The sequence below is a fragment of the Leuresthes tenuis genome, unplaced genomic scaffold (genome assembly GCF_036924035.1).
Source record: "Leuresthes tenuis unplaced genomic scaffold, fLeuTen1.0.hap1 SCAF_24, whole genome shotgun sequence".
Classification (NCBI taxonomy): Eukaryota; Metazoa; Chordata; class Actinopteri; order Atheriniformes; family Atherinopsidae; genus Leuresthes; species Leuresthes tenuis.
Genome location: NW_027325378.1, coordinates 13,743,688 through 13,769,041, shown reverse-complemented (window position 1 = coordinate 13,769,041; position 25,354 = coordinate 13,743,688). Strand labels below are relative to the sequence as shown.

Sequence of the window (25,354 nt, the reverse complement as noted above, 5' to 3'; positions counted from 1 at the left end):
GCCACACAAAACATTTTACTAAAGATGATGAATATATGGTGTCTGTGAGCTGGTGTAGAAATAAGAAAACAGAAAAGAAAACCATGTCATTCACTTATTAAACAGTTCAAGACAGAATCACGAGAAGGACAGCAGGTTTTCCACTTCATCACAACATTTACTGAACGGACATAATGTGCCCTGAAGACGACCCAGCCTTTAACTCGTCAATTTTCCACCAGTTGTGGTGAAAAAATCTCAAATGTCGAAAGCGAAACCACTCTTCTGCTGGACCGTCGTAAGGTTGCGCCTCAATCAGTAATCTCTACCAAAATGCTTGTTGACGTCACAAACCCTCACATAGAGAACTAAGCCGACGAGGATGAACCGTTTCTGCTCCTTCATAGATACAAGCTGCATCTTCACCTGGAGTCCGGAGTCCTGATAGTGGACCAGGTAATGCTCACCGTCGTAGTCATAAGAAACGGCTGTCTCCTCTCGCTTCAAGGAAACGGGAGAAGTGACGCACTTGAAGGGTTTCCTGAACTCATCCAGCAGAGTCAGACTCATGATGCAGCAGTTCTGAAAGGGTGAAGAGGAGTAAACGTGTGTCAGCAAGCATCTTCACTTTGTTGTGATCGTGCTGGGGTTTTGTCACAGTTATAACAACCTTTTACACTGTGGACTAGATGATTCAACCACTCCGTTTCCCTTGTATTAACTGGTATATACAATAAGAGAATGCATGGTGATAATGTCCTCCCCTCACGAATACTCAAGACTATACGTTCATGTGTTTTATAGCTAGTCAACCCTGATGTGTTAAAATAAAAGTGAAACCAAACACCATAATAAATCTAAATAAATAGATCGGTTTTATGGAGTATGTGTTTCTGTAGTTATTGAAGTTAAAAAACTCAATCAGTCCACAGCCAGGTGTCTAACCCAAATTTTGACAGGAAATGGGAGCTTCAACAGGCTCATGTGAGGTGTCAATCAAAAGCTAATGACATTGCCTTTACTCGTCTATTACTGTATCAAAAACATGTACATGCAAACTCGACGTAAAATAAGAACAGATGGCAGACGATGCAACACCGATTGCTACATGATGATATAATCTGTGTGGATATATTGAAGAAATTATTCTTTTGAGCCAAATGTTTTCAGTGAGTTACCCGGGAGGAACTTTTTGGGTGAGTTTCCCCCATTTTGTCATTTTTGCTTTGATTGCTTCTGCCGCTGATTGTACCCACTCTGGTGTCTTAACACCTTTTGCATCGATCAAATCGCAAGAGTCCAGGCTTTCCAACGGTATGTAGTATGTGTGCCTAAGTATATGCAGGACTTCTGTGTATAACTATCACACATTAGGCATTATGCACATTTGCGGGGACATTCCTTTTTTTTTTTTTTTTTTTTTTTTTTTTTCCCCTTGTCCTGTTCAGCATTATGGCAGCAGAAATGTAGTCTGAATACCTTTGATGCCAAACAGATATGCTTTGCCAAGGGAAGTTTTATAAATGTAAAGCTCCCCTTGATGCCCATTTATTTATTTTTGTTTACAATATATAACATGTAATAGAACTGAACCGGACCGGGGGACAAGGAAAGAAGAAGAGGAAAGAAGAGGAAACAGAACAAAAATAGAAACAAAAACCAGACAACCAGCTGCTACACCTGTAAAAAACAAAACAGACAACAATCCATGGCCTCTGAGGGGAATCCAGCCTTAGCGCCACCAGGAGCACCTGAAAGCAGACAAGCAGAGAAAAAACAAACACACAAACAAACAAAAACAAGCACAAGAAGCGGTAATCGCATACAACACAGCTGTGGATAGATGACCTGAGACGACATGATAACACATCAACTGCTTAGCGAGCATGCTACTGGGCTAATGAATGTGTGTGTGTGTGTGTGTGTGTGTGAGAACATGCAACACCCATGGCACAGGATCTACATGGTAACCGTGGTTAGTTATGAGTGTATAAGTGTACAGGGCCACAATCCACAGCCCCCCCTCCCAGCAATCAGAAGCAGGCAGAGAGGGCCACAAGACCCAGGCCACCAGCAGCCCCCACGGAGCACAGAACCCAGGAAGCCCACCGCAGGGACAACCACGCATCCACCCAGAAGACGGCAGAGGAAGCCCCCGGATAGAGCCCCCATAAGCATAGGGCAGAGGCCCTCAGAGAGCCAGGGGCAACAGCCCACCGACCCCGCCAGGTCCCAGCCGCCCAGACATGGGCCGTGCACTGGACCCGGGCCCCGGGAGCCCGAGCGCCCCCAAACCCCCCGGCAGAGGCCCCACCCAATACCCAGGAGGGCCAAGTGCCCCAGACAGCCACGCAGTGGGTCAGCGCCTGCCCCAGCACCCCTGGCCAAGTGCCCTGGGAGCCAAGACGTGCCCACAGGTGGGTGAAGTCGCGAGCAGCGGAGAGAGGCAATGCCGCCCCCCCATCGGGAGAAGCACAGGCAGGCCAGGCCAGGCCAGGCGACAGCAAGTCCCAGATCCAGGCCCAATCATTACCACACACACTTTCACGTCCCATACATCCACACGTCCTCCCTCCCTCAACTCCGCTGGGGTGTAGTGCAGCCACCACAGACCCCGAACCAGCAGAACAATTAATTAATCCTCTTGGCCCCTTCCGCCTCGAGCAGCAACCAGGAAGCAGGGGTGTGGGAAGAAGACCCCTCCCCTCACCCTTCTGGCTCTTCAATATTTTCTAATAGTGAGCGATAAAATTGAGGGGCAGCCAAACTTGTAGGACTGGGAGCGCGGCCCTCTGGGCAGCCTACATACCCAAAGAGCCCCGCCCACCAGATGCCACTCAGTGTAACCACCCCCCAAGACCTAATGTGTGTGTGTGAGTGTGTGTTTGATAAGTAGTAATGTCTAAGGTGTAATTAAAACAGGGACATTCCAATTACACAATAATGTCCCACGATTTGGCACAAGAGGTCCCCATGAGTGGGTGTCCTGTTTGGTGCTCATAATGATATAAAGACAAACATGAATAATTTAGTATGTATGTGTCAAGGTGTAAAATACTTTTTTTTTTTAGATTGTAGTCAGTTAAATAGAACTATTTCTATTTAACTTCATCCAAGGTCATTTGATATAACTCTGGAGCTAACGGTGTCAAATACCTTTGAATGTCTTTTGTTGATGTAATTCCAAAAACTAGAGCAAATGCTTTCCATTCCATGTCTAATAAGCTGTTGTGCAAATTAAGCCAAATTAAGTGGAAGTCAGTCTTACACGCACGTATCAAATTTAAGACCAAAAACCAAAAGACCAAAAACACGAGTTTACTCTTAAAGTCTGTGTTTCCTGAAATGGAAACTATCCACGCCGATAGAGACCAGTAGTTTCACAGTGCCGACATGAAGAAGCTCTTTGAGTCTTGCTGCATTGTAAGTCTAAAATGTACTGTGACCAACATACTTGAAGAGGCTCTGGGGATAGATTTCCTCCTCTGCACAACAATAGCGAAACAGTTATAAGTGCGCACTTTACCTCCACTGCTCCCTGCAGGGCGTCACACCGCCAGGGCAGGGTGATGCTGCCTGACAGAGGTGTGTGCTGCGACTGGTTTGTCCTGCTGATGGCAGTAAGCTGGATCAGTCCATCAGAGATCTGAGCTGGTAAAAGAAAACGCAGTAAGTCTTCACACTGTAACTATCAGTGTCTCATTAAAAAGTCACCTTCATAAGCTAAATCATGTAAGCGTAATTTCTGGGGTTAAAATACTCATTTCTAAAGGTCCCAGTGTTCAAGTGAGCTGCGCAGTCCTTCGGTTTATAATGCGAGAAATTTGTAACAGCTATAATTCATTGAAAAAAAATAAACAAATAACATTTTTCCACGATCTTCGTTTAAAACCAAAAAGTTACAATATATGTAAAGTCAAACTGTGTGACGTCGTGGGTGTGAGTATAAATAGATTACCTCTGGGGCAGAATAGCTTGGAAAAGCTTCCAGACATGAGCTCGCATGCCGTGTCGTGCAGAACAATGTGTAGCTGGTAACCATGGAGACCGTATTCAGGGTCTATGTCATCAAAAGGAGGTTTGACGTTCGGCTCCTCATAGGGCCTGGAGCAAGAAAAAGGTAAAGGGGTAAAATGAGAGAAGATTGAGAAAAATTCTCTTAATTACAAAGGCACTTTGGAGGTTTATTTACTTTGGCGGACTCGAGTCATAATACATGGTAAATGTGCTGTGATCTAATGAAATACCAGTAGAGGGGGCTATGTCCACACTATGCTGAAGCGTAGGACTCAACACAACACACACAACAGAGTACAGAATGGTGTGTGGTCCTCGCAGTTCTTTTGTTTCCTCACATTTAACTCCAGGATAAAATATCACACAACCTGGATCAGGTCTCATTCTCATATGGATGTGAGAATATAAAATACCGGCTGATGTGGCACAGAGGTCCCCAAACTTTTTTGCTTCCAAATTGGTCCTGACACGCGATAAAAATCACTAATATAATATCACTAATATAAAATCCTGGGGTTGGCTCATTATTGACTTCTCTGGTGGAATTCACATGCCACTTAGCTGACATCGCAGTGCATCACAGATGGGTTACTCCGAGAGCATCAAATTAATTCTTTCATTGATCACATCAAACAGAACATGAGCCAAAACCAAATGATAGTGATACACTGCATACCACTGAAGAATGAGAATAACAGGAGCCTGTTCCAGTGGAGCCTACCAGACAGAAGATCCCTGAATGCTTCTCTCCACCAGCCTGTGGAAGTGGACGGTGAACATTATGAAGGCAAGGGAGCACTGGTCCTGCAAAAAAGAGCCGTCACTAAAACCTGTAATTTTTTTCTGGCTAAATAAGTTAGTTTGACACAAATAAGTACCTGTTACACTGGTTCAGCTACAATAAGCTAATGAATAATAATGAAAAAAAACCCGGCACGGCTGCCTGTGAAGTAATTACCCTCCAGACACCGATAATGATTCCAGGCTGTAGCAGCTTCAACTGCACCAGTCGGTCCTGGCCGATGACCTGTGTGCTTTTAGTTAGAGGATACGTGTCCAACTTTGCCATTAGGGACCTTCTGCCGGGTCTGACAGAAGAAGCGAAGAACACAGTTGGTTTCACAGAGAGATGAGGACACAGAGACAAAGAGAGAGGGGTTGAATGGAGGCAGGCTGCCGTTACTTCTTTAGGCCGGGGCATCTGAGGGCAATCCTCCTGACACCGTGGAGCTGAAGGGTGGAAATCTGCTCGCATTTGGGCAAGGAGCCGCCTCCGCTCCAGCACAGAGTCAGAGAAGTCTCGAAGAACTGGGACCAGCTCAACTCCAGAGTGCTCTCGTGCCCTGACTTATCCGTGATTGTCAGTTCCCAGGTGACATGCAAGTTTCTAGTAGAAGACAATGCATTGCTGAAATAAAGCAATATCATTTTTTTTTGGGGGGGGGGGGGGTGATAAAAAGCATGTACAGTGCGGTCAGAACTTAGCTACCCTTTCAAACGCAAACACAAAAAAGCTGAAATCAGCAGGTCTTCTACTTAATGAAGTAGAAAACAGCTTTCTCCGTGCTCCTGAATAGAAAACATTTCAAATCCATTTCTTTCAATACAACTCCAGTAATTGGGCAGTTTTGGGCAAAGCCGCTTTTTAAATCAGCAGAATTACTAACTTGATAAATTTAACATTTCTGCTGTCAGCAGCAGGGAGTGGCTTGACTCCTTTCAAGCTGGTTCTTGCTAACGAAAGGATGTGCAACAAATGAAACGGAACTGCAGCTGTTGTGATAAATTCTCTTGATCCAATTCAGTCGAAGCTGCGATTCACGGCTGTTCCTGCTGTGATGCAGTCAGAGTCTCAATGAGACGCCATCCAATATCAATTAATCGGAGGAACAAAGCTAAAAACTGTAGCGGCCCAGGAGGTCCCCCGACGACCCAAAGGATTTCACTCCGCACTGTCTGTATACGTGATGTCTTGCAACATGATTATTATCGAGGTAAATAGCATGCTCCGCAGTCTCTAACATACAAATCCCCATGGGGGTTTGTCTCAGCTGTTGGGAGGAGGAAAGGCGGGGAAGGTGTGGGCGCATGCATCTGTGTGTGTGTGTTGGAGATGAGGGGTTGGAGGGCTAAGTAATTTATTTCAACAATTCAGACTGCCTCTGCAAGGAACACAATTATTTCTACTTCCCCACCGTAGCACAGCAACTGCTACAGAACTCAAAATTGAGTGCTGCACAGCCTCTAATCAGAGGTTATAAAAACACAGCAGAAACCGCAGTGGAGGTGGCGAAAGAGCTTCTCCCGCTGCGTGCTGGCATCCCCTGAGCTCACATCACATCCAGACGCAGACCTCCTTTCTCACCTTTAATAAGAAAGTGTCATTAAGTGCGATATGACAAAAAAAACAAAAAAAAAACAAACCATGCTTTGTTTTCGATCGCAAGAAGCTTGTCTCATGTCTCTGCCCCTCAACTTTCTCTACAGCGGGAGAAGATCTGCAAAGTTTCTCTTTTTCCCAACAGTGCAGGGATGCCTAAAAGAGCTCGATAAGTCAGGGGAATAAACTAGGAGCCCCCCAAAAAAACCGATCCAGTTTAACGTATGCAGTCTAATCTGTTTTTGCTTTGTTTAGATGAAATATACAAAGCAAATTCACTCATGGAATCCCAGAGAAATAGTGAGAATTCCGTTACTCACCTAAGTGGATGCTTAAAAAAAATGTGCCGAAAACTCAATTAGCTAATCTCTCAAGAAACACTTGTCAGGCCTCTCAAGTGTCAGGTACGTGAAATGAAGTGGCTGAAATATCGAACAAATAGAACATCTGACATTCTTCATCTGAACCGGCTTTCAAAAGCTTTTTTTTTTTTCTTTTTCACGATGGGTCTCACTGCACCTGAGGACCTGCTCCGTTTGGCTTGGGAGACCAGTGTGACAGCTGATGCGTTCGAGAAGTCGTTTCCACTTTTTTATGTCTCGAGCCACTAAGCTCTTGAAGTACAGCCACCTCCAACAGCCCTCAGCTTGCCCCTGCATCTCCATCTTCAGCATCAGCTCGTCCACTGGCTTGGGTTTCTGCCTCTTGCTCTTGCCAAACTCAGTCGTGTATATCTTCATCCACAGAGTGCTGTATTGATGGTATCGGAAGGGACAGAAAATACGCAAACTTTGGGTTAGTGGAAACAACTGAAAAGGCTGGTTGACAAATGACTTAATTGTGAGGCGTATATCTGCTTCGCTAATTTGCTGCAGCCAAGCTGAGATTCAAGACAACGTTCCGACTTCCGGACGTGCTCTCGAGGTTTAACAGATATTATTCTTGGAGAAGTTAAAGTGCAAGTTTGGAGTGTTTAGATTAATGCTGTCAGTTAAAGCCGAAATAAGCTTAAATAGTCATATTTCATGTTTTTTCTTAATCAATAAAGGATGGCTTATCAAAACTATACAGATAAAAACACCAAGCTCCACCTATTATGTACTTTCTTGAGAAAGCAGACAACTGGATGCAAGAATTCCTTCTTTACACCAGAGAAAGAAGGAATGCTAGCACTCAGTGCTAAGTGCTTGGTCTACTGTAGGGCTGTAAAACCTAATACTTTGGTTAAGAATATTGGTCTAATCGTTGATGAGGATCTAAAAGTACATTTCAACCATCACCACCCAGAATTTTAACAGCCCAGGGCTTTTTTTTTTCCAGGAGCTAAAAAGATTATCTTAACTAAGGGCCTGCTGCATGAGGTCAGAGGTCAGGCAAACTGAATCGGCTGCAGTGTGTTCGCTTCACCTAATAAGTGTTAGCGCTGTCAGGCTGAGCCTCGTCAGTATGATCAGGAAGTCAGACTCAGCTTTATTAATTGTTACAACTTCCATGGCTTGTGGATGTCCTTATTTGTGCCTTAGAACATAACCTCTGTCAAACAATCAGAGAAAAACGTTTTATTGCATTAAATCTCATTTTTGCTATTATGACCACTCCTGTCTTGGTTGTCGACGGAAGAGGCAGAGGTGCCCCGGAGACCAATCTCAAACCTCTCAATCTTTATCTACCTCTATCTAGCCATTCATAGGGCCTGAAATTTGTTTGAGCCCCTGGTTTCACTGGCTTTTGGGATAAATAAAGAATGGAATTTAGAGCCTTGCTTTACGTCCTAAATGTTTTCCGAACAGTCTGGATCCAAGTTATATCAGAGATAAAAGCCTGGAAAAATGCCTCAGATCCGTAGGTTCTAGCCAGTTTGTGTAACAGAGATAACCACCATAGAAATAAATACACTGACCTAGTTTTTAATGGGTTAAACCAGACAAAATGAAATAGCATTTATCCATTATACTGCCCTCTGCTTAAATCAACTCATGTAAACCTTTTCTGCTACTCTTTTAATTTGCATATTAATGTCTTTTTACTCAATATATTATATGTATTTGTGCTCCAATTTTTAATTTTGTCACTCATGCAGAATCTGTGCACACTAAAGGAACCTTCAGCATGATATGAAGGTACGTCACACCGTGTTGCATGCTGGGACGGGGAGTGCCATCTCATAAGGGATATTCTCCTCATACCTATTGACCTATATATTATAACTTCCAAATACATACAGTAGTGTGTCCATTTTATACAGTTTATATGCAGTGTGTTTATTAGTCACAACAGTATTCTAATAGAGATTAATAATCAAACTCATAAAAAATGTATTTGATTTAACTTGCAGTAGACAGGGATGTTCAGCATTTGGTTATGAAGACTAGAAACGGACTGAGATAGGATTTTAGAAGCTAATCCTATCATTTGAGCATAGAAACACTACCCTGAAGTTAAAATTCAGATTCTGTTCATACAAAAGAAACCCTCAGAACTAGCAGGAATACAATGTGGCGTCCAAACAACTTGATTTGCAACATCAAACATAAAGCAAGCAACAAAAAAAGACAATTAGGTATAAAAAAACAACATAACTGTTGGCTTAAAGCATTCTATACTGTTTCAATTGATCTAATTTGATTAATTTCCATTTGAGGATTCAAAAATACACTGAACTCCCCGACTTATAGGGTCTCCACTTTCTGTCGGATTAGATAAACGTTCTCATGTTTTTAATACACTGCTTTTGTTGCACTGACAAGCTCTGGATGATACTCACTTATCACTTGCAAGCAGATAGAAGAGCTTATTAATGTGGCTGATGGTGAAGAGTGCAGAGGCATCCAGGTATGACAGAATCTTAATCAGAATCTCACGCGGCAGTCTACGAAAAGGATAATTAGACATCAGCACAAGGAAGTGACACCACCTTCTTCATGTCCCATGCTTCTCAGGTTGAAGTCATGAGACAAACAAATCAAACTATTCTCAATCTAACTTCGAGATGCTGTCCATATCTGTTAATGGGAAATATCGATCAGGCTTGTCTAACTGCACCTGTCCTGGTTGGTGATGCAAAGCTGTCCAATTAAACCACTTGAGGGATTAATGTATTCGTGTTTTCACAACTTACCCAGTCAATCAATGACATTTCACTGCATATCAAATACCATACGAAACTACTTTAAGAGTGCCGTTGCCGTATGAATAAATCATGCTCGGCGGGGTTTGAACAAGTAAAAAGACACCTAATTCAGCTTTAAATTCATGTTAATCAACTAGTTAACCCGACACTAACACCTGGGGCTGTGGTCATGCATAGGTACTTTTCATACCGTGGAAAGAGCACAGAATGGCTGAGAGTGGTGGTCTCCCAAGCCAGAAGTTTGTTTTATATGAAATGCACACTTTTGGACGCTTGACATCTAAGAAAATAAAGTAACATCAACAAGAGAACGCTCGATGCATGTCAGCTAGAACTAAAATGACACGTAAATTAATAATCTAGTGAAGCCACATCAACAATTAATTGTTACCAGCAGCAACCTTGATAATTCACTAATTTACTCATCCCAATCAAGACTTCATACAATTACCACTGACTTACATGTGTGGATATTCAGAAAGAAAACCAGAAAGATCAAAGTGAATTAGATCATTAGTGAAGCATTCTGCAGCACTAAAAAGTGCCATGCGGGGTGAGTTAGATGTTTGATTGTTTTGGACATATTCCCGCAGAAAAGATGTGGTCAATGTAAATGTGAGTTTTGAGTAGTATCACCCCCATGCAGATGAAAAGACAAAGTTAGCCAAAAATAAGCTGTCGTGTTTATAAAAGAGTAAATCAACCGCGTGCTGATGTGTTTGACCTGCTGTGAATTGCTGCCTACGTTCAGTGGGAGAGAGTCAAAGTGTTTCGTGTGTACATGCTGCGAGCTTAACGTTTTACTGCCATAAATCTTTGTAGTTAGAAGGCTATACAGCCTTGACTGCCACAGTTTCTGTACACAGACTGGTTGAAGTGCTGAATGCCATTCAGGTTAACAAAAAAAGGGGGGTGCTTGTTCTGACAGATTACCTTTCAATGAAGTTGTGAGTGGACGCTCGAGATGATTTGTCAGCTCTTTTGGACGTCCTTACTGCCCGGAATCGAGAAACAACTGCTTTCGTAGCGGCCATTTGTTTACCTGCTCTTGACATCTTTGTGAATGGTACAAGGCGATTTATGGGCAACCTGCATGGAGGTCGTGTAACGTTCAAAGTCACGTTTATGTGACAATGTTTTTGTTCATGAGCCTTTTGACACTTGACACTGCAGCAAAACTATGGAAAGTTAATAACTCGAAAAAATATTTATCGTCTCTGCCTCTCGTTTAAAGCTGTTCGACCGTGTAAACTGTCCGCGTCCAGTTACTATGGTGACGTCCGCTGAATTCCCTGCACGTCGAGAAACAACGTCTTCCGGTTGGAAGCAAGCACGGCCCCAAATAAAAGCGGAGAAACAGAAGCTAGTCAAATTGTAGTTTTGAAAGTATGCAGTACAACATTTCAGTCACGGCTTTCTCTTTAATGTAAAATCCAAAAATAATTGGATGAATCCCCATTCTCTCTGCTAAGTTTGCTATTATTTGACAGGCAAACCACTAGACGAAAGTAAATTCTGTTTTCATCAGTCATTAACATTTCATTATTAATTGTTACAGTGTTTAGTAATACATATTTATGGTATGGCCAACGTTGGTCTTATACTTTTATTGCCTTTAAAAACTCCAGAGAATAGCTCTGGCTTTATGTTATAAATTTTCTAACTTTTTCTTTGAGGTCCATAAAAAACGTTACAAACATTTAGTTGTGGTAATGTATAAATAAACATATTTCATGGTTCAAACTGAAGTCTCCTTCACTAAAGTAACTAGTTATTGTTGATTATATTCATATTTGTATATTTGTGTGGCTTGTGCAGCAATTATGTCAGCAAAAGTTGTTTTTTTTAATTGTGCAATGGTTAAAAACTTTTTCCTTGACACTCTTTAACTACAATACTGAACTGGCATTTAGGATCAAAGATGAAATCATACAGTCACGACACAAAATTATAAATGATTAATCATTTTGAAACTGTCTGAAAACTCTTTCATTTCAAAGAGTGCTGGTTCAAACAGTTGAAATATGTGGATTTACAGTGTGCAGATTAACTTCTGTAGAAAACAGTCCCTGTTTCAAAAACATGAAAACAGAATGAAATTACTTTTAAGTAATGTAAATCAGATATCTATATGAACACAATACAAAGAGAATCTACATGTTACCCTTTTCTTTTTTTCTTTTTTTTTCTTTTTTAAGGTCAATATCAGCAATACATGTTTTGCAAGGTGTGGTAACAAACCTCAGGGGTAGCAAAGAGACTGGAAAATATGTGTAAACTTTAAAGTAAAGTAAAGAAAAAAATACCCGTTGGAACATGCATCCTGCTTCTTTTCAATAACACAAAGGTTTTAGATTTGCAAATCATTGCATTCTGTTTTTATTTTGATTATTTTACACAGCATCCAAGCTTTTTCAGGATACTGTATAAATGGATGCTCTTTCACGTCAATTCTTACCTTAACCCTGACTTTAAGTCTCAAAATGTGGTGGCCAAGATCCTTTGTCCTAACATTGAATTGAATAACAGAATCCAGTTGACATAATAGGATTACTACAACTATTCACACACAGTAATACCTGTTACTGTGAGCTTTGGCAGCACAGGACAGCCTGCAGTATTGTCTCTCTGGGTTACCAATATAACTTCTCATCAGGGTGTTAGACCAAAACTAGCAGGGGACAAACTGAAAAAAATTGATGCCATGTGTCTCCTAACACATGCTTAGATAGAGGTCATTTCTTACTGATGCAGGACAAGTGAGACATCACACAATCTCCCTCCTCTTCTCTCCTGCTTTCACGGTCTCTCTGCATTGTGAGAGACCTCACAAATTGAAGCAGTTTGATAGTCTGACCTCATTTCAGACAGTGTCATTTATCGCTGCACATGGACAGATGGACCAACAGACAGATGGATAGGCGGATAATTATTTTAAAGTGGGTCTTTTAACATGGTGGTATAAGCACATAAAATGGACTAACTCAGAGCATACTCATTAAATGCATAATATTTGTAGATGAGACATTAAACAGGTATGCTGGTGCATAGAGACACTTTCTTGCGACAGTGAAGCGACAACAAAGAAATGACTCAACATTAAGCTGAATCAAATCGAAATCATTAGTGGGCTTATGCTAATGTAAACACATGTCTGACATGTGCAGAAAAACACTAAGTAAAGCAGACTGAAGATAAGTCCTCTGCTTTGCTAAGGCAGATGGCTCGCTTTTAGACCCAACACATAACCGACCTCCCTGTTCCTGGAAGCCAGTAGGCTCTGCTAGCTGTCAGGGAAAATAACCATAAAGCTGTTGTCATTCTTGCCGATCTGCTTGGCTGTTGGAAGTGAAGTCCCTTACAGGGCAACGGCAGCCCCTGGTATGGTAATGCAATGTAGGCCACATCCCTTTTCCTCACATGTCCCCTGTACTTGACATTTGATGTTTTCTGTAGCTGTGTGTCCTTCTAAAGGCCTGGAGACAAGTGTGGCTCTTGGATACCTGATGTTACCCTTCCGCATGATTTGTCAGTAAGCTCTGACAGTGGAATGTTTGTCAAATGGAAAGGAGAAAGAGGGGAAAGACCAACTGTGATTAAGTCTAAAATTATGAATTTCTTTTTAAGTGGAGGACTCTGAAACTCCAGAGCATCTGGCAGACATTTCGTGTGTCACATATTCATAGTTTTGTCAAGGCTTTTATTGCTAATACACAATGACATTCAATATCTTTAGTTTATCTGCTACCTGGAAATAAAACCTATATGTGTAACTTATATTTGCTTACATCTAATTAGCTCAAGTCCAAATGAGTTAAAGAAATACTCTTTTCCTCCAACTATTTTCAGAAATGGGTGAAGCTGAAGACAATCTATACAGTACCTCACTGTGTAAATGTGAGAATCGTGCATAATATAGCCAGTCTGCATATCTCTAAGTAGAAAAATGACAGCTCATTAAAGGTCTAAAGTGAAGGTTCGCCACTCTCGAAGCCCACTCTCGCACCATTCAGGGCTGTGGAGCACTGATAGGGAGCCTCTACCCAGCTCTTCAAAGGATGATGACATGTCAGGACTTGAAAGAAAAAGGTTAAAGGTGCACCAGAGAGAAGCGGGTCATTCTCTGTGAAGTGGAGCATTTTTGAAGTGTTTCCTTCTTTCAGCTTGCTCATCAGACCTTTGTTGATTTTCAGTGTGGTTGTGAAAGCATCTTCTAATTTGCCAGTAATTAAAGCTATTAATAAATTGTACTAGCAAGGTACCATACAGGCTGTTTATTCAAATTATTTGAATACATTATTTTATTATAATCTCAGTGGCAGGAACCTATTCAGCACAAATAAAATCAACCACTGGATGGCGCACAAGTATCTTTATTGGACTCATAAAACTGCTAGTTTAACGTCTCGAATTGGTAACCTATAAATGCATGCTGAATGTACCGTGCAACAACAGGGTTATCTACTGCAGCCCCCTTCATTTCACATTAATCAGTGCAAGACATGCGAGTATCACAGCATATTAATGACACACACAGACAGAAAGTGATCCTCGGCGTTCTCAGGGGCCCCTGGGTTCACAGGACTGAGCTGATTAATATGTAAGCAAACCTATTAGTCCACGCATGTGCTCTTAATTGCAGGGTACTTCTCTGGAATCTAGTCGCAGTGGTTACACACAAAGAATGGGCGTGAGCTGTCCCTCGAAAGGGAGCCCACAGACTCGTGCGTTTTCTGTACGCATGATCTGAGCGCTCAGTTCAGTCTGGGAGAGACACTGAACACACCAGCGGGATGGAGAGCACAGGTAAGTCGAGCTTTGCGTCTTGTTTTCCTTTTAAAAAAACGTCTGAAAAGTGCATGTTTTTCTACATATTTATTAACAAGACAAAGGGGAGGAACCGTTAACTACATATTGCTATTTTAAATGTCTTAAGAAGTCCTTCATAGTCACACAGATATGATCAAAGACGATGATGAAAGGCGATCAATTTCTACCGATTTTTGTTTTCAGGTTACTGAAAGCAGTAGCTGTTCATTTTACGCATGATGGTCATTTTACGCACACAGAATAAATCAAGTTAAGTGATTCAAATGTCCGAAATTACCCTCATACTGTCGTCTCACGCAACAATATCAACTTTCCCTCTCATATCATCAGGATTTACAACAGTGGCTGTTTGAATACTTTCCCAAAACCAAGTAAGACGCACAGGAGGGAGGGGAGTTTCAGCCGGAGAGAGTCGAGGTGCGTCTGTGTCAGATAGTGCTTGGGAGAGTGAGGGAGCATCACAGTCACAGAAAGAGAGAAGGGAACAGAGAAGAGGGACTAAGTCTGGACCAGGTGATCGACTGACCTCCAAGGGGCTGCCGGGTTGTATCATTGTACACGGGATCCGTGATCCAACCATGGTGACAACGCGCTGCCTGGGACCCTGTGCCATCTTGGCATTGTCTCTCTTCTTGGGATGCGGCGTAGTTCTCTGCCTGGGCCAGAACGATACGGAGCCCATCGTGCTGGAAGGGAAGTGTCTCGTGGTGTGCGACTCGAACCCTTCTTCGGACGGAGCGGTGACCTCCTCACTTGGCATATCAGTGCGCTCTGCTGGGGCAAAGGTGGCTTTTTCCGCCGTGCGTGGGACCAATCATGAACCGTCAGAGATGAGCAACACGTCCATGACCATCTATTTTGACCAGGTGAGTTGTCTGCTCAGTTTAATACAAACAGAGTCACCCGACAGTCTTTGTAAATTGGCAGTGGACATATTTTTTAAGCTCAGTGTACTTGATTATTTTGGTGAACATAACTTGTTTGTCATGGTTCATTGATTTTCTATTACTTGTGACAATGTGTGATCTGAGCCCTGAGCATCCCTAACCCACAGAACACCGTGTCGTTCTACCTCTGTAAAGGGTTCAAATGATTCTGCGTGTAATTGGCATGATTTGGAGATACGCTGCCAAAAAAGGACTGATCATTCATGCATTATCCCATTAAAGTTTGTTGCTCGGATTAGATATTATAATAAGTCTTGACGGCTGAGGTCTTTGGACAGCGGCCTGTTATACGTATGATATTGGGAACCCTCCAAAACTGTTACTGAAGCGCAGCCTAAAACACTTGGCAAACCACAGCCAGGCTCTCTGATGCGCTTCTTTGCAATCACCATACAGAACATCCACAAAAAAATGCATGACTGCAAAACAGCTGTTATTTTGATTGAAGCATACAGATGTAAAAACAAGCACTGTTTCATTGTGCGCCTTTTATTTGGTCACAGGTTCTAGTTAACATCGGCAACCATTTCGATCTCAAAGCAAGTGTTTTCCAGGCTCCAAGAAGGGGGATATATAGTTTCAGCTTTCATGTGGTGAAGGTCTACAACAGACAAACCATACAGGTGAGCCATTATGAAGCAGTTGGTCTGCGTCGCTCATTAAATTGATGATATTTCGGTGCAGACTCAACTTCGAGCTTGTTTCTGTTCCTCCCTGCAGGTGAATCTGATGCAGAATGATTATCCGGTTATATCAGCATTCGCCGGTGACCAGGACGTTACAAGAGAGGCGGCCAGCAACGGAGTACTGCTGATGGTTGAACGGGAGGACCGGGTCTATTTGAAGCTGGAACGGGGCACCCTTATGGGCGGATGGAAATATTCCACCTTCTCAGGCTTTTTAGTCTTTCCTCTATAATCTAATTTGCGATTATTCACGTCGCAAGGGACCCTGATTAGGCCGAGGAACAAAAAAAAGAAAAAAGAAAAAAAAAGAAAAAAAAAAGAAGAAAACATGCCATTTATTTTTGACTTAAGAACTGTCAGCCAAGGAAGCCGGTGAATTTCTGTCCACTATCTAGTCAAACACAAACGTTTCCTTGGAGTTTCATAAATTAAGATCCATCAGTCAACGTTAACGCAATCTGGATGACCAAACAGTGACTGGCCAGTGACTGGCATGTGCTTGTCGGGTATGTGGATTTTTTTTTTTCCTCGCTTGGAAAACAAACTTTAATGACAGAGAAACGAGTGTCACACGAACAAGGGAGAGGAAGAGGAGTTGAGGAACTAATGTCCCGGACACGCCGACTGTTTTATGCTCTATTTCATGTTTGTATAGCCTTAAAGAATATATGGTTTTTCCGTCCAAGTGAAGTAAATGGAATTATGGACAACCAGAGAAGAAGTGCTTTCACGCCCAAAGGCAAATTTTTTGCACGAATGGAAGTTTCCTCTTTATGTTTTGTTGTGCTGTCAATGGTGTTGCGTTTGGATGCTGAACATATTGAAAATAAGCCAAATGTAGGCCGCCGACGAGTTTATTAAAAGAGAAAAAAAGGCAATATATTCCAGCCACCAGAGATGACTTAGAGCCCTTTTATTTGAAAAAAATCTATATTTAATTTCTAAAGTATACATATTCACATTACTGTGTGTTTTACATTTCGGAATCTGCGTAGCTTTGACTGATTTAATGTTCAGTGACGTTGCTCACTAAATGTACATTGTGAAAACAATAGAAGAATCCCTATATGTCCCGCCTAATAAAAGATATTGTATTGTATAGGCTAAGCGAATTCATCAATTGTTATTCATGTGACTGTACAAAGAAAGGAGATAAGTTGAAGACAAATTTTTGAACATGAAGTCTGAGGCCTCAATAGGAGACAGGCACGCTAGAGCAGGTCACTGTACTCGCTGTCCATGGTTCTGAAACAGACTAATGGGCTCTCTAAATAGTCCAAACTGAACAGAAAAAATCTTAATGGGCAAAGTAACTTTGATGCAATTACATTATCATCGCGATGATTTTTATAGCCGAGTGGAAACTTTGATTTTACTGCTTTATTAGTTTGTACACTGGTGACTGAAAGCGTTCTTATCAGCAACTTGCAGCTCTACGAAGCTGTGCATCATAGCGCCTCAAAGCACAACACAACAGGAAGCATCATTGTCTTAACGCAGACCAAACACGCACATAAAACACACCAACGATTGACGTGAAGGGCCCCTGAAACCTTGCAAGAGGCAGAGCGAGCTAAAAAAAGTTTGAAGTTTGAGCTGACAATTGCAAAGTTTTACTTTTTTTCGTCTGCTTTTCTTTTCTTTTTCAAATAACATCATTTAATTCCATCTTGCTTGAAAACCCACAGTTTTTGGATATTTCCGCCCACCCCCCCACTCTTAGAAATACAAACACACCTCTTATCCCTCCCTCTTTTCCTCTCCCTGAATTTCATAAACCTCCCTCCCTGTCTTTAATGACGTTCAAGGCCACACCTGAGTGATGCAGGTGATCCAAACCAATCAAAGCAAAGGGCTGACTAAGCAAGAATTTTGCTTTATATACATATACATATACATATGTATGTGTATGTGTGTGTGTGTGTATATATATATATATATATATATATATATATATATATATATATATATATATGCATACATAGAGAGAGAGAGAAGTATAGATTGATAGATAAGTTTGCCTGTAGATAATGTATATAACACTTTTTTTCAATTAATGCAAACAGGCAGGTCTTAAAAGATTAAAAGCTTGTTGTTGCCCTCGGTTATTTTTATGACCTACAGATGAAAGCCTTTAACCTTTATTGATTTCCTTTGTTAAGTCTGTACCAATTTCAGACAAGTGATACACTTAGGGGCAACAGAGAGGTGTACTAAGCAAAAGCGAAAGGCTCAATCTCAGATAGGTGTACGCACTGTTTTTAACAATCTCAGAAGTTGCCTCAGGTCTTTCATTTTGCAGGTCAGGATAAGTGATCTTTCTGATAAAAGTCGGCTGAGTAAAAGTCTGTTTACCTGCGCTTCAGATTATTTTGGGGAGAAAGAAGACCTTTAAGTGACGTGGGCCAAAGTTGTGTAATAAGCTATGGGAATGTGATCAGTGCACAGTAGACACACATCTTTAAGTGTTTTGTATAGAAGCTGTGCTTAGATAGATTAGTTGTTGTTACAACATGCAAAACAGTGTGCTCCTCCTGAAATAGGTGCATATGTTAGAGGAGATTTGGTAAGAGAGTGGCGTGGGACAATCACCAGTGAATACAAACATGATTATGTAATACTAAATAAGACATTTGGAAATCGCAGCCCATTCATTTAGATTTGTTTTCCTTTTTTTGTCTGTAAAGAAATTCTTTTAAGTAGGACAAGTTGGTTTACCATTAAATTAGCCTTCCTCGGAGTGTGAAAGAAAAACAGAGAGAGGAATGGATAAAAGATTACCTCTGAAATTCGGAGATTCAGTAAGAATACATTATGTGTTGCCTTTTTCAGTCAACAAAGCAAAATAATCAATGACCAGACTAAGATAGATCAGTGAAGCATTTAAATCTGATGGTCATCCTTAAGGTGAAAGTCACTCTGCAGAGGAAATGCCCATCTTCGGACCAAGCCAGAAGAAAATACTTTTAGTCTAATAGTAAAGTGGGAAACCTGCCAAAAGAGTAAAGAGCCCAATTGTAGCACTTGCCAATAATCCCCAGCTTGTTGAGACATATTAACACTCTACCACAAACAGAAGAAAAATGTTTGTTCAGCTGGGGATTCAAAAGAACAGCAACAGCTGCTGGGCTGCTGGGCCATCCGAGAATATTTTACATATAACAGCTGGAAACTTGAGTTTGTTTGCTTGCCTCTGCAACGTGGATATCTGCTTTTCTCCTTTTTCTTCTCCTTAACTTTACCTTAATCTTGTGTATAACAGAACACAACAGCAGGGAGCAAAGAGAGACCATTTGAAGGCTGCTGATGCCAGCAATAGGCCTGTGTAAAGCATCAGAAACAGCCAGGGAAATCATTGCATATTGGCACGCTTATTAAACTGGCCTATATTAAGAGCTAATTGAGTCCATACTGAAATAAAGAGTTTGTGTACGAGTTATCCTTTCAGGTAACTGACAAAGCCATCAAGCTTACCTTGCACAGCAAACAGGAATTGAAAAGAAAGACTTTTTGTTGATGAACGTGGTCAGATAATTTGATGAAAAATGTAAATCAAGTTATAGATTTTACTATTCAAATGAAGATATATTTGTTGATATTCTTGTGTAGGAAGACCTGACAAATTCATAGTCACATTGTACCACAAACAAAGTGTAAATTACTCTTTCATGCTACCATTATTGCAAAACAGTTCTTATCCTAAATGGATTCTTTTGTTTAACAGTGAAATCAGAGTCAACCCCACCATTAAATAGTGTACAGTTTGTCCTTATCCATTGTACAACAGACTGGGGTCTGCTTTTATTGAAGCACAGATGGCATTTTACTGCACTTTGCTGGACACAGAGATAATTAACACTTGTAGATGCTATTAAAAAGCCCTGAACTCATATAACTTTCCACAGTGTCTTTAAAACAATGTCCTCGTGTCACACTTTCTTTTGAGTACCGGCCCTTTGATTTGTACAGCTCTAGAACATGCGCACATGCAGTGAGATCATAGCTCTGCTGCACCCTCACAGTGGGGAGAGGCAGCAGTCTTGTGTGCATTGGAATTTAAATCAAGTAATAGATTCATGTGAGTTATTCCGTAATGAGGGAGTTTTAGTGAGTAAAAACCCACAAAGAAAACAAGGACACATATTTACTTGTTTTGGGAAAATTCGTGCTTACACACAAACACACAATGCATAGTTTGATCCCTGCTCTTTCAGCCTTGAGGAAAGCGGCTACTATTTGGAAAGATGCGAGCATATCTTTTATCTGCTGTGGACAAACAACATTGGAACTATCTTAGAAAGATAGAAGAATGAAAGTTGTCTGCGGCTGATTTGAAAGCCAGCCTTTGAAGATCAACACTGCTTTGACATTCATTTCAGTTCCTCTTGTAGTCTCTAAACATTTAATTACACTGCCTCTTCAGTGAGTGATTTGTTTAGCTCTAAGAAGTATGATAGTTGGCAGGAAAAATGTCATCTTTTCAAAATGTATTTACATGATAAGAAAAAAAGGAGTTTGTGCAAAGAGGATGAATGCCACCCTCATCCTCCTCATTGACTCAGAACATCCCCATAATTTCTTCCTTTCAGCTGACTAACAAAGTCTTCTATTGGAAAAAAAGCTGTACAAATTTAATTAAGCTTTTGCTAAATGCAGAATAGTGCCCTGACCTTGTTTGTACCAAACGTTAATTTCTGCTCTGACATAATGCACCATTTGTGTCATAACTTTGTAGTTATGCACACTATTTATTAATTTAGCTTCAGGCAATGCTATATACAACAGACTATTTAGCCTGAAATTTACTATTAAACGATGTTAAAACAAACAACAATAACAACTATAAAAAAACAAGTGACACATTGCTGACTCCAGTAGAATTTGTTGTACATTTTAAATATCTTTTCATATAAATAAATTGCTGCTTTCACCTTGCAAATCTCTTCACTTGTCTTTACAGTTCAGGCTTCACAGATTCTACAAAAGTCACAGATAGTGGGGAAGAGTTTTACCTCGACTCTAGTTTCTTTCATCTCTTGGAGAAAAGCCCTCTTCCTCCTCAGATCCAACGTTTCCTTCTCCTCTCAGAGACACAAGGTCAAGTAAACATTTTAACTCAGTCGGCGCACTTTGAGACCTTTTGGAGATGGCCTCCTGACCCAACTTGAATTTCAGCCCATGCTTAAAGAGCAGCAGAGTTTTATACTTGCTTCATCGTCTGTAAGATGTGGAAAGCCAAATAACAAGAAAGTGAGCTCTGTTGTGCAACCAAATCAACCATAAACTTGATGATATCTAATTATCTGGAACTGTGCAGTTTTGACGAGAAGCAAAGTTTGATGCCATGTTAGTGCTTGGGTAGTTCTTGAATTTCCATAGCTTATTCTTCTGTTCTCTTCCTATGGGAGTCAGTGTGTGGATGCACATTGTACCTCTCTGACAAGAATTTCTACCTTCCCCTTTGATTACAGATGATCTAAACACATTGATATGCATAGGGAGGAAAAAAGCCACAAAAAAGCTGTCTTTTGCTGTAGACTCATTTTCTCCCAGTCCCGGCCCCTGTTATGGGTGAAATTGCCTTAAGTGTGATTGTGAGTGTGAATGAGCCTTTCACAGCATCATTTTTATTCAAGCTGTTCTCAGGCAAACCTAAAGGCAGTTCCTTCTAGGTCTTGAAACCATGCTTTGGGGCTCACTCAATCTAATATCTAATGTGACTATGAATTAAAATGAAATGCCTACTGAATGTCAGGATTTATCATCACTTTCAATGGTCCAGAGCCCTTTATATATATATTTTAAACCTCTTTCCATAGATTTCTCTCCAATTGCTAATTTCATAGGTCACATTTATAGCCACATTTAGTCTCCAAAGCCTGTTTAAAAAATAAAACCACTTGCACACTCCTACTGAACAGTGCTTTCATACATTTTCCCCCTCAAATATTTAACTCCTAGTGACTAAACCACATTTGATCACACATGTGAAAAAGTTATACGCCTCGCTGAGTTATAAATTTAACCCCCGATTTTAGTATTACAGTTGGGTATGGCCCTAACTAATTTGCACTTGAATAGAAAAAGACTGATGCAAACGAAGAATACACTTGGAGGATAACATGTGGCAGTGGCTTGTTAATAATGCATTCGTTTGCCAAACAAATAAATAGACGCATAACATTGACAAACATCAGTCACAGAACCGCCTCTGTGAGCGGGCCCATCCCTGAAGAAAAGGCAGAGCAAGTCTGTTTATTCCTTCTGCCACAGCCTGCAATATCCATACTGCTGAAACATGCAATTCCCCAAAGAAAATGCAACCTCGTCCAAGCCCACCCCTCAGCACTCAAAACCTCCATCGGTCCCCCTCCACCACACGCAGACAGTAGGCAATGCAGAGCCAGACATCCCCAGCTAATATGAGTTACTTCTTGATGTGATGGTTCCAATACATCATCTGTCTACACATTAGATTCAGGCACAGTATGCCGGAGAGACATCATCCTGGACCCGACAACTAAGCAGTTTAACTGCATTCATTAAAATTGACAAAAAAAAAAAAAAGGAAAACTGCCTCAGCATCACCAGCTGCAGGTGTGGATCTCCTGGATCATACATGCACACGCAGAAATACACACTGTTCCATGGCACCCATGTTCAAGGTGGCAAAAGCGAGGACACTGCAGCAGCAATAAGACTATTTTTACTGGAGCAGGTGTTGATTATGGTTCTGGGAATTTTTTTTAGCTCATTTGGAAAGGCATAGCATAGGCAAGGCAAGGCAATTTTATTTCTAGAGCACAATTCGTACACAAGGCAATTCAAAGTGCTTTACAGCTATATAAAATCAGAAGAAGGAAAATAAAATCATTCCATAAATATAAAAAAGAACCATTAATTAATTAATTAAAAGTGAAGAGCGCAGATAAAATACTTTCAGTTGTCATATGCAGCTACATAGAACTGTTTTCAGCCTGGATTTAAACATTTTCACAGTTGAGGCCCCATCTCACATCTTCTGGAAGACTTTTCCAGATTTTAGGAGCATAAAACTGACACACAGTCTCACCTTGTTTAGTCTTGACTCTGGGCACCACCAGGAGACCCCTCCCTGAGGTTCTCAGAGTCCGAGTTGGTTCGTATGGCTCTAACATGTCAGAGATGTACTTTGGCGCTAGACCATGAAGAGACTTGTACACAAGCAGAGCTGTTTTAAAGTCTATTCTCTGTGCGACAGGAAGCCAGTGCAGAGACCTGAGCACTGGACTAATATGGTCATATTTCCTAGTTCTAGTCAGGACTCGAGCTGCAGTGTTCTGGATGTACTGCAGTGAGCAGACCGTTACAGTAGTCTAACCTGCTGGAGACAAATGCATGGATTAGTCTTTCTAAGTCTGGTTGAGACACTATCTCTTTGATTCTGGCAATGTTTTTTAGATGGTAGAAAGCTGCTGATGATATGGATTTAATGTGGCTGTTAAAGTTCAGGTCTGAGTCCAATATTACCCCTAGATTTCTAACTTGATTATTCGGTTTTAGAGAGAGAGTCTCAAAGTGACAACACTTTCTCTTTGTTTCTCTGGGCCACAAACAATGATTTCAGTTTTGTCTGAGTTTAGCTGGAGGAAATTGTTTTGCATCCACACACCGATCTGTTCGATGCAGTGACACAATGTATCTACAGGTCCGTGGTCTCCTGCCGTCAATGACACATAGATCTGAATGTCATCTGAGACACAGTTACCAATTTCAACAAAATACTTCCTGTCCGCGAGATAGGACTTGAACCAGTTTAAAGCACTACCAGAGATTCCCACCCAGTCTTCTAACCTCTGTAATAAGATTGCATGGTCAACTGTGTCAAAGGCAGCACTCAGGTTCAGCAGAACTAAGACTGAGACTTTGCCTGCGTCTGTGTTCAGGCGGATATCGTTTGTCACCTTGATCAGAGCTGTCTCAGTGCTCTGGTGGGGCATAAAGCCTGATTGAAAAGTGTCAAAAGCATTGTTAGACAGGAGAAAGTCAGAAAGCTGTTGGTATACAACTGTTTCTAGGACTTTGCCTAAGAATGGCAGGTTTGATATGGGCCGGTAGTTGTTCAGTACTGTGGCATCAAGATTACTCTTTTTAGAAGAGATTTAATCACAGCAATTTTTAGAATTTTTAGAATTTTTGGAAATGTTCCAGTCTGAAGTGAGATGTTAACTAGATGGGCGAGTTGTGGTAACAAACTGCTCAACACAGACTTTATAAATCTAGTATTCATCAAGGCAGCATGTCAATGAACTCAGACTGCAGATGATCTCTTCGACTATTTTGTCAGTGATAGGTGTGAAATGTGTCATCTTGTTGTTTGTGTTCTGGAAATTATTGCATTTTTAATGCCTTGAACTTTGCCCTTAAAGAATATTGCAAACTGATTATACATAGATGTAGAAATGAGTTCTAAAGGCAGTGAAACTGGAGGGTTTGTTAATCTGTTTACTGTAGCAAACAGGACACGAGAGTTGTTACTGCAGTTTTTGATGATTTCAGAAAAATAACTCTCCCTTGTTCAAAGTCTGGTTGAACACACATAGCTTTTATTTGTAAACCTCATAATGAATCTGGAGTTTTGACTTGCGCCATTTCCGTTCGGCTCTCCAGCACTCCCTTTTCTGTGCCCTTCTCTTCTTCATGGCGCCCTTTGCCTACTTTTAACCATTCTAACCTTGACAGGAGCAATGGTATCCAAAACATTTAGGAGACTTCATCATCAACATTAGAACACGGGGTGTTCTCAAACCTAATCATTTTCATAAACTGTGTCCCTGTTCTATAATTTATGAGTCTTCCCTGAACAACTGCAGACACAACTGCTGGTCTGGGTGTAACAGACAGGTCGAAGAAATCACAAAAATCATCAGATTAAGATACATTGACGACATCCACATTTGAGATAACAACACCCTTTGAAATTAGCATATCTAGAGTGTGCCCTCTGGTGTGGGTGGGCTTAGTCACACGCTGAGTTAGACCACACAATGAGTTCTTTAGTGTGCTTATCTTGGGCTTCATCCAAATGCACATTCAAGTCCCCTGTTATGACTAAACAGTCAAAAGCAGCGCACACAATTGAAAGTAATTCAGTAAAGTCATAAAGTCATCAATAAAACAATTCTGTGATGGTTTTTAAATGATAACATAAAGTATGGAAGATTTCAGACACAAAATTGAAGTGAGGTGGACTAGACTCAATCAGGACTGCATCAGCTGCGTTTTTCTCGAGCCATGTCTCAGTTAAAAACATAAAATCAAGATTGTGAGAGGAAATAAAACTATTAATCAAGAATGATTTGTTACTTAAAGATCTGACATTGAGTACTGCGTGTCTGAGATTAAC

The 25,354-nt window shown here is 41.1% G+C and overlaps 2 protein-coding genes across 2 annotated transcripts; one reads left to right on the top strand and one right to left on the bottom strand.

The window, feature by feature from the left end:
* Positions 1 to 280: 280 nt before the first annotated feature.
* fbxo15 (F-box protein 15) lies at positions 281 to 10,561 on the bottom strand. The gene is made up of 9 exons (XM_072378263.1): positions 10,440 to 10,561; positions 9,141 to 9,245; positions 6,896 to 7,126; positions 5,180 to 5,383; positions 4,955 to 5,084; positions 4,718 to 4,800; positions 3,938 to 4,083; positions 3,506 to 3,630; positions 281 to 561 (listed from the first exon to the last, which is right to left on the bottom strand). Exons 1-9 carry the CDS (start codon positions 10,559 to 10,561, stop codon positions 295 to 297), a joined length of 1,413 nt encoding a protein of 470 aa, XP_072234364.1. The 3' UTR covers positions 281 to 294.
* A 3,469-nt stretch (positions 10,562 to 14,030) lies between these two features.
* On the top strand, positions 14,031 to 17,068 carry cbln2b (cerebellin 2b precursor). The gene is made up of 4 exons (XM_072378358.1): positions 14,031 to 14,312; positions 14,667 to 15,202; positions 15,787 to 15,906; positions 16,004 to 17,068. The coding sequence occupies exons 2-4, from the start codon at positions 14,915 to 14,917 to the stop codon at positions 16,199 to 16,201; spliced, it is 606 nt and encodes a 201-aa protein (XP_072234459.1). The 5' UTR covers positions 14,031 to 14,312; positions 14,667 to 14,914; the 3' UTR covers positions 16,202 to 17,068.
* The last annotated feature ends 8,286 nt before the right edge of the window (positions 17,069 to 25,354 follow it).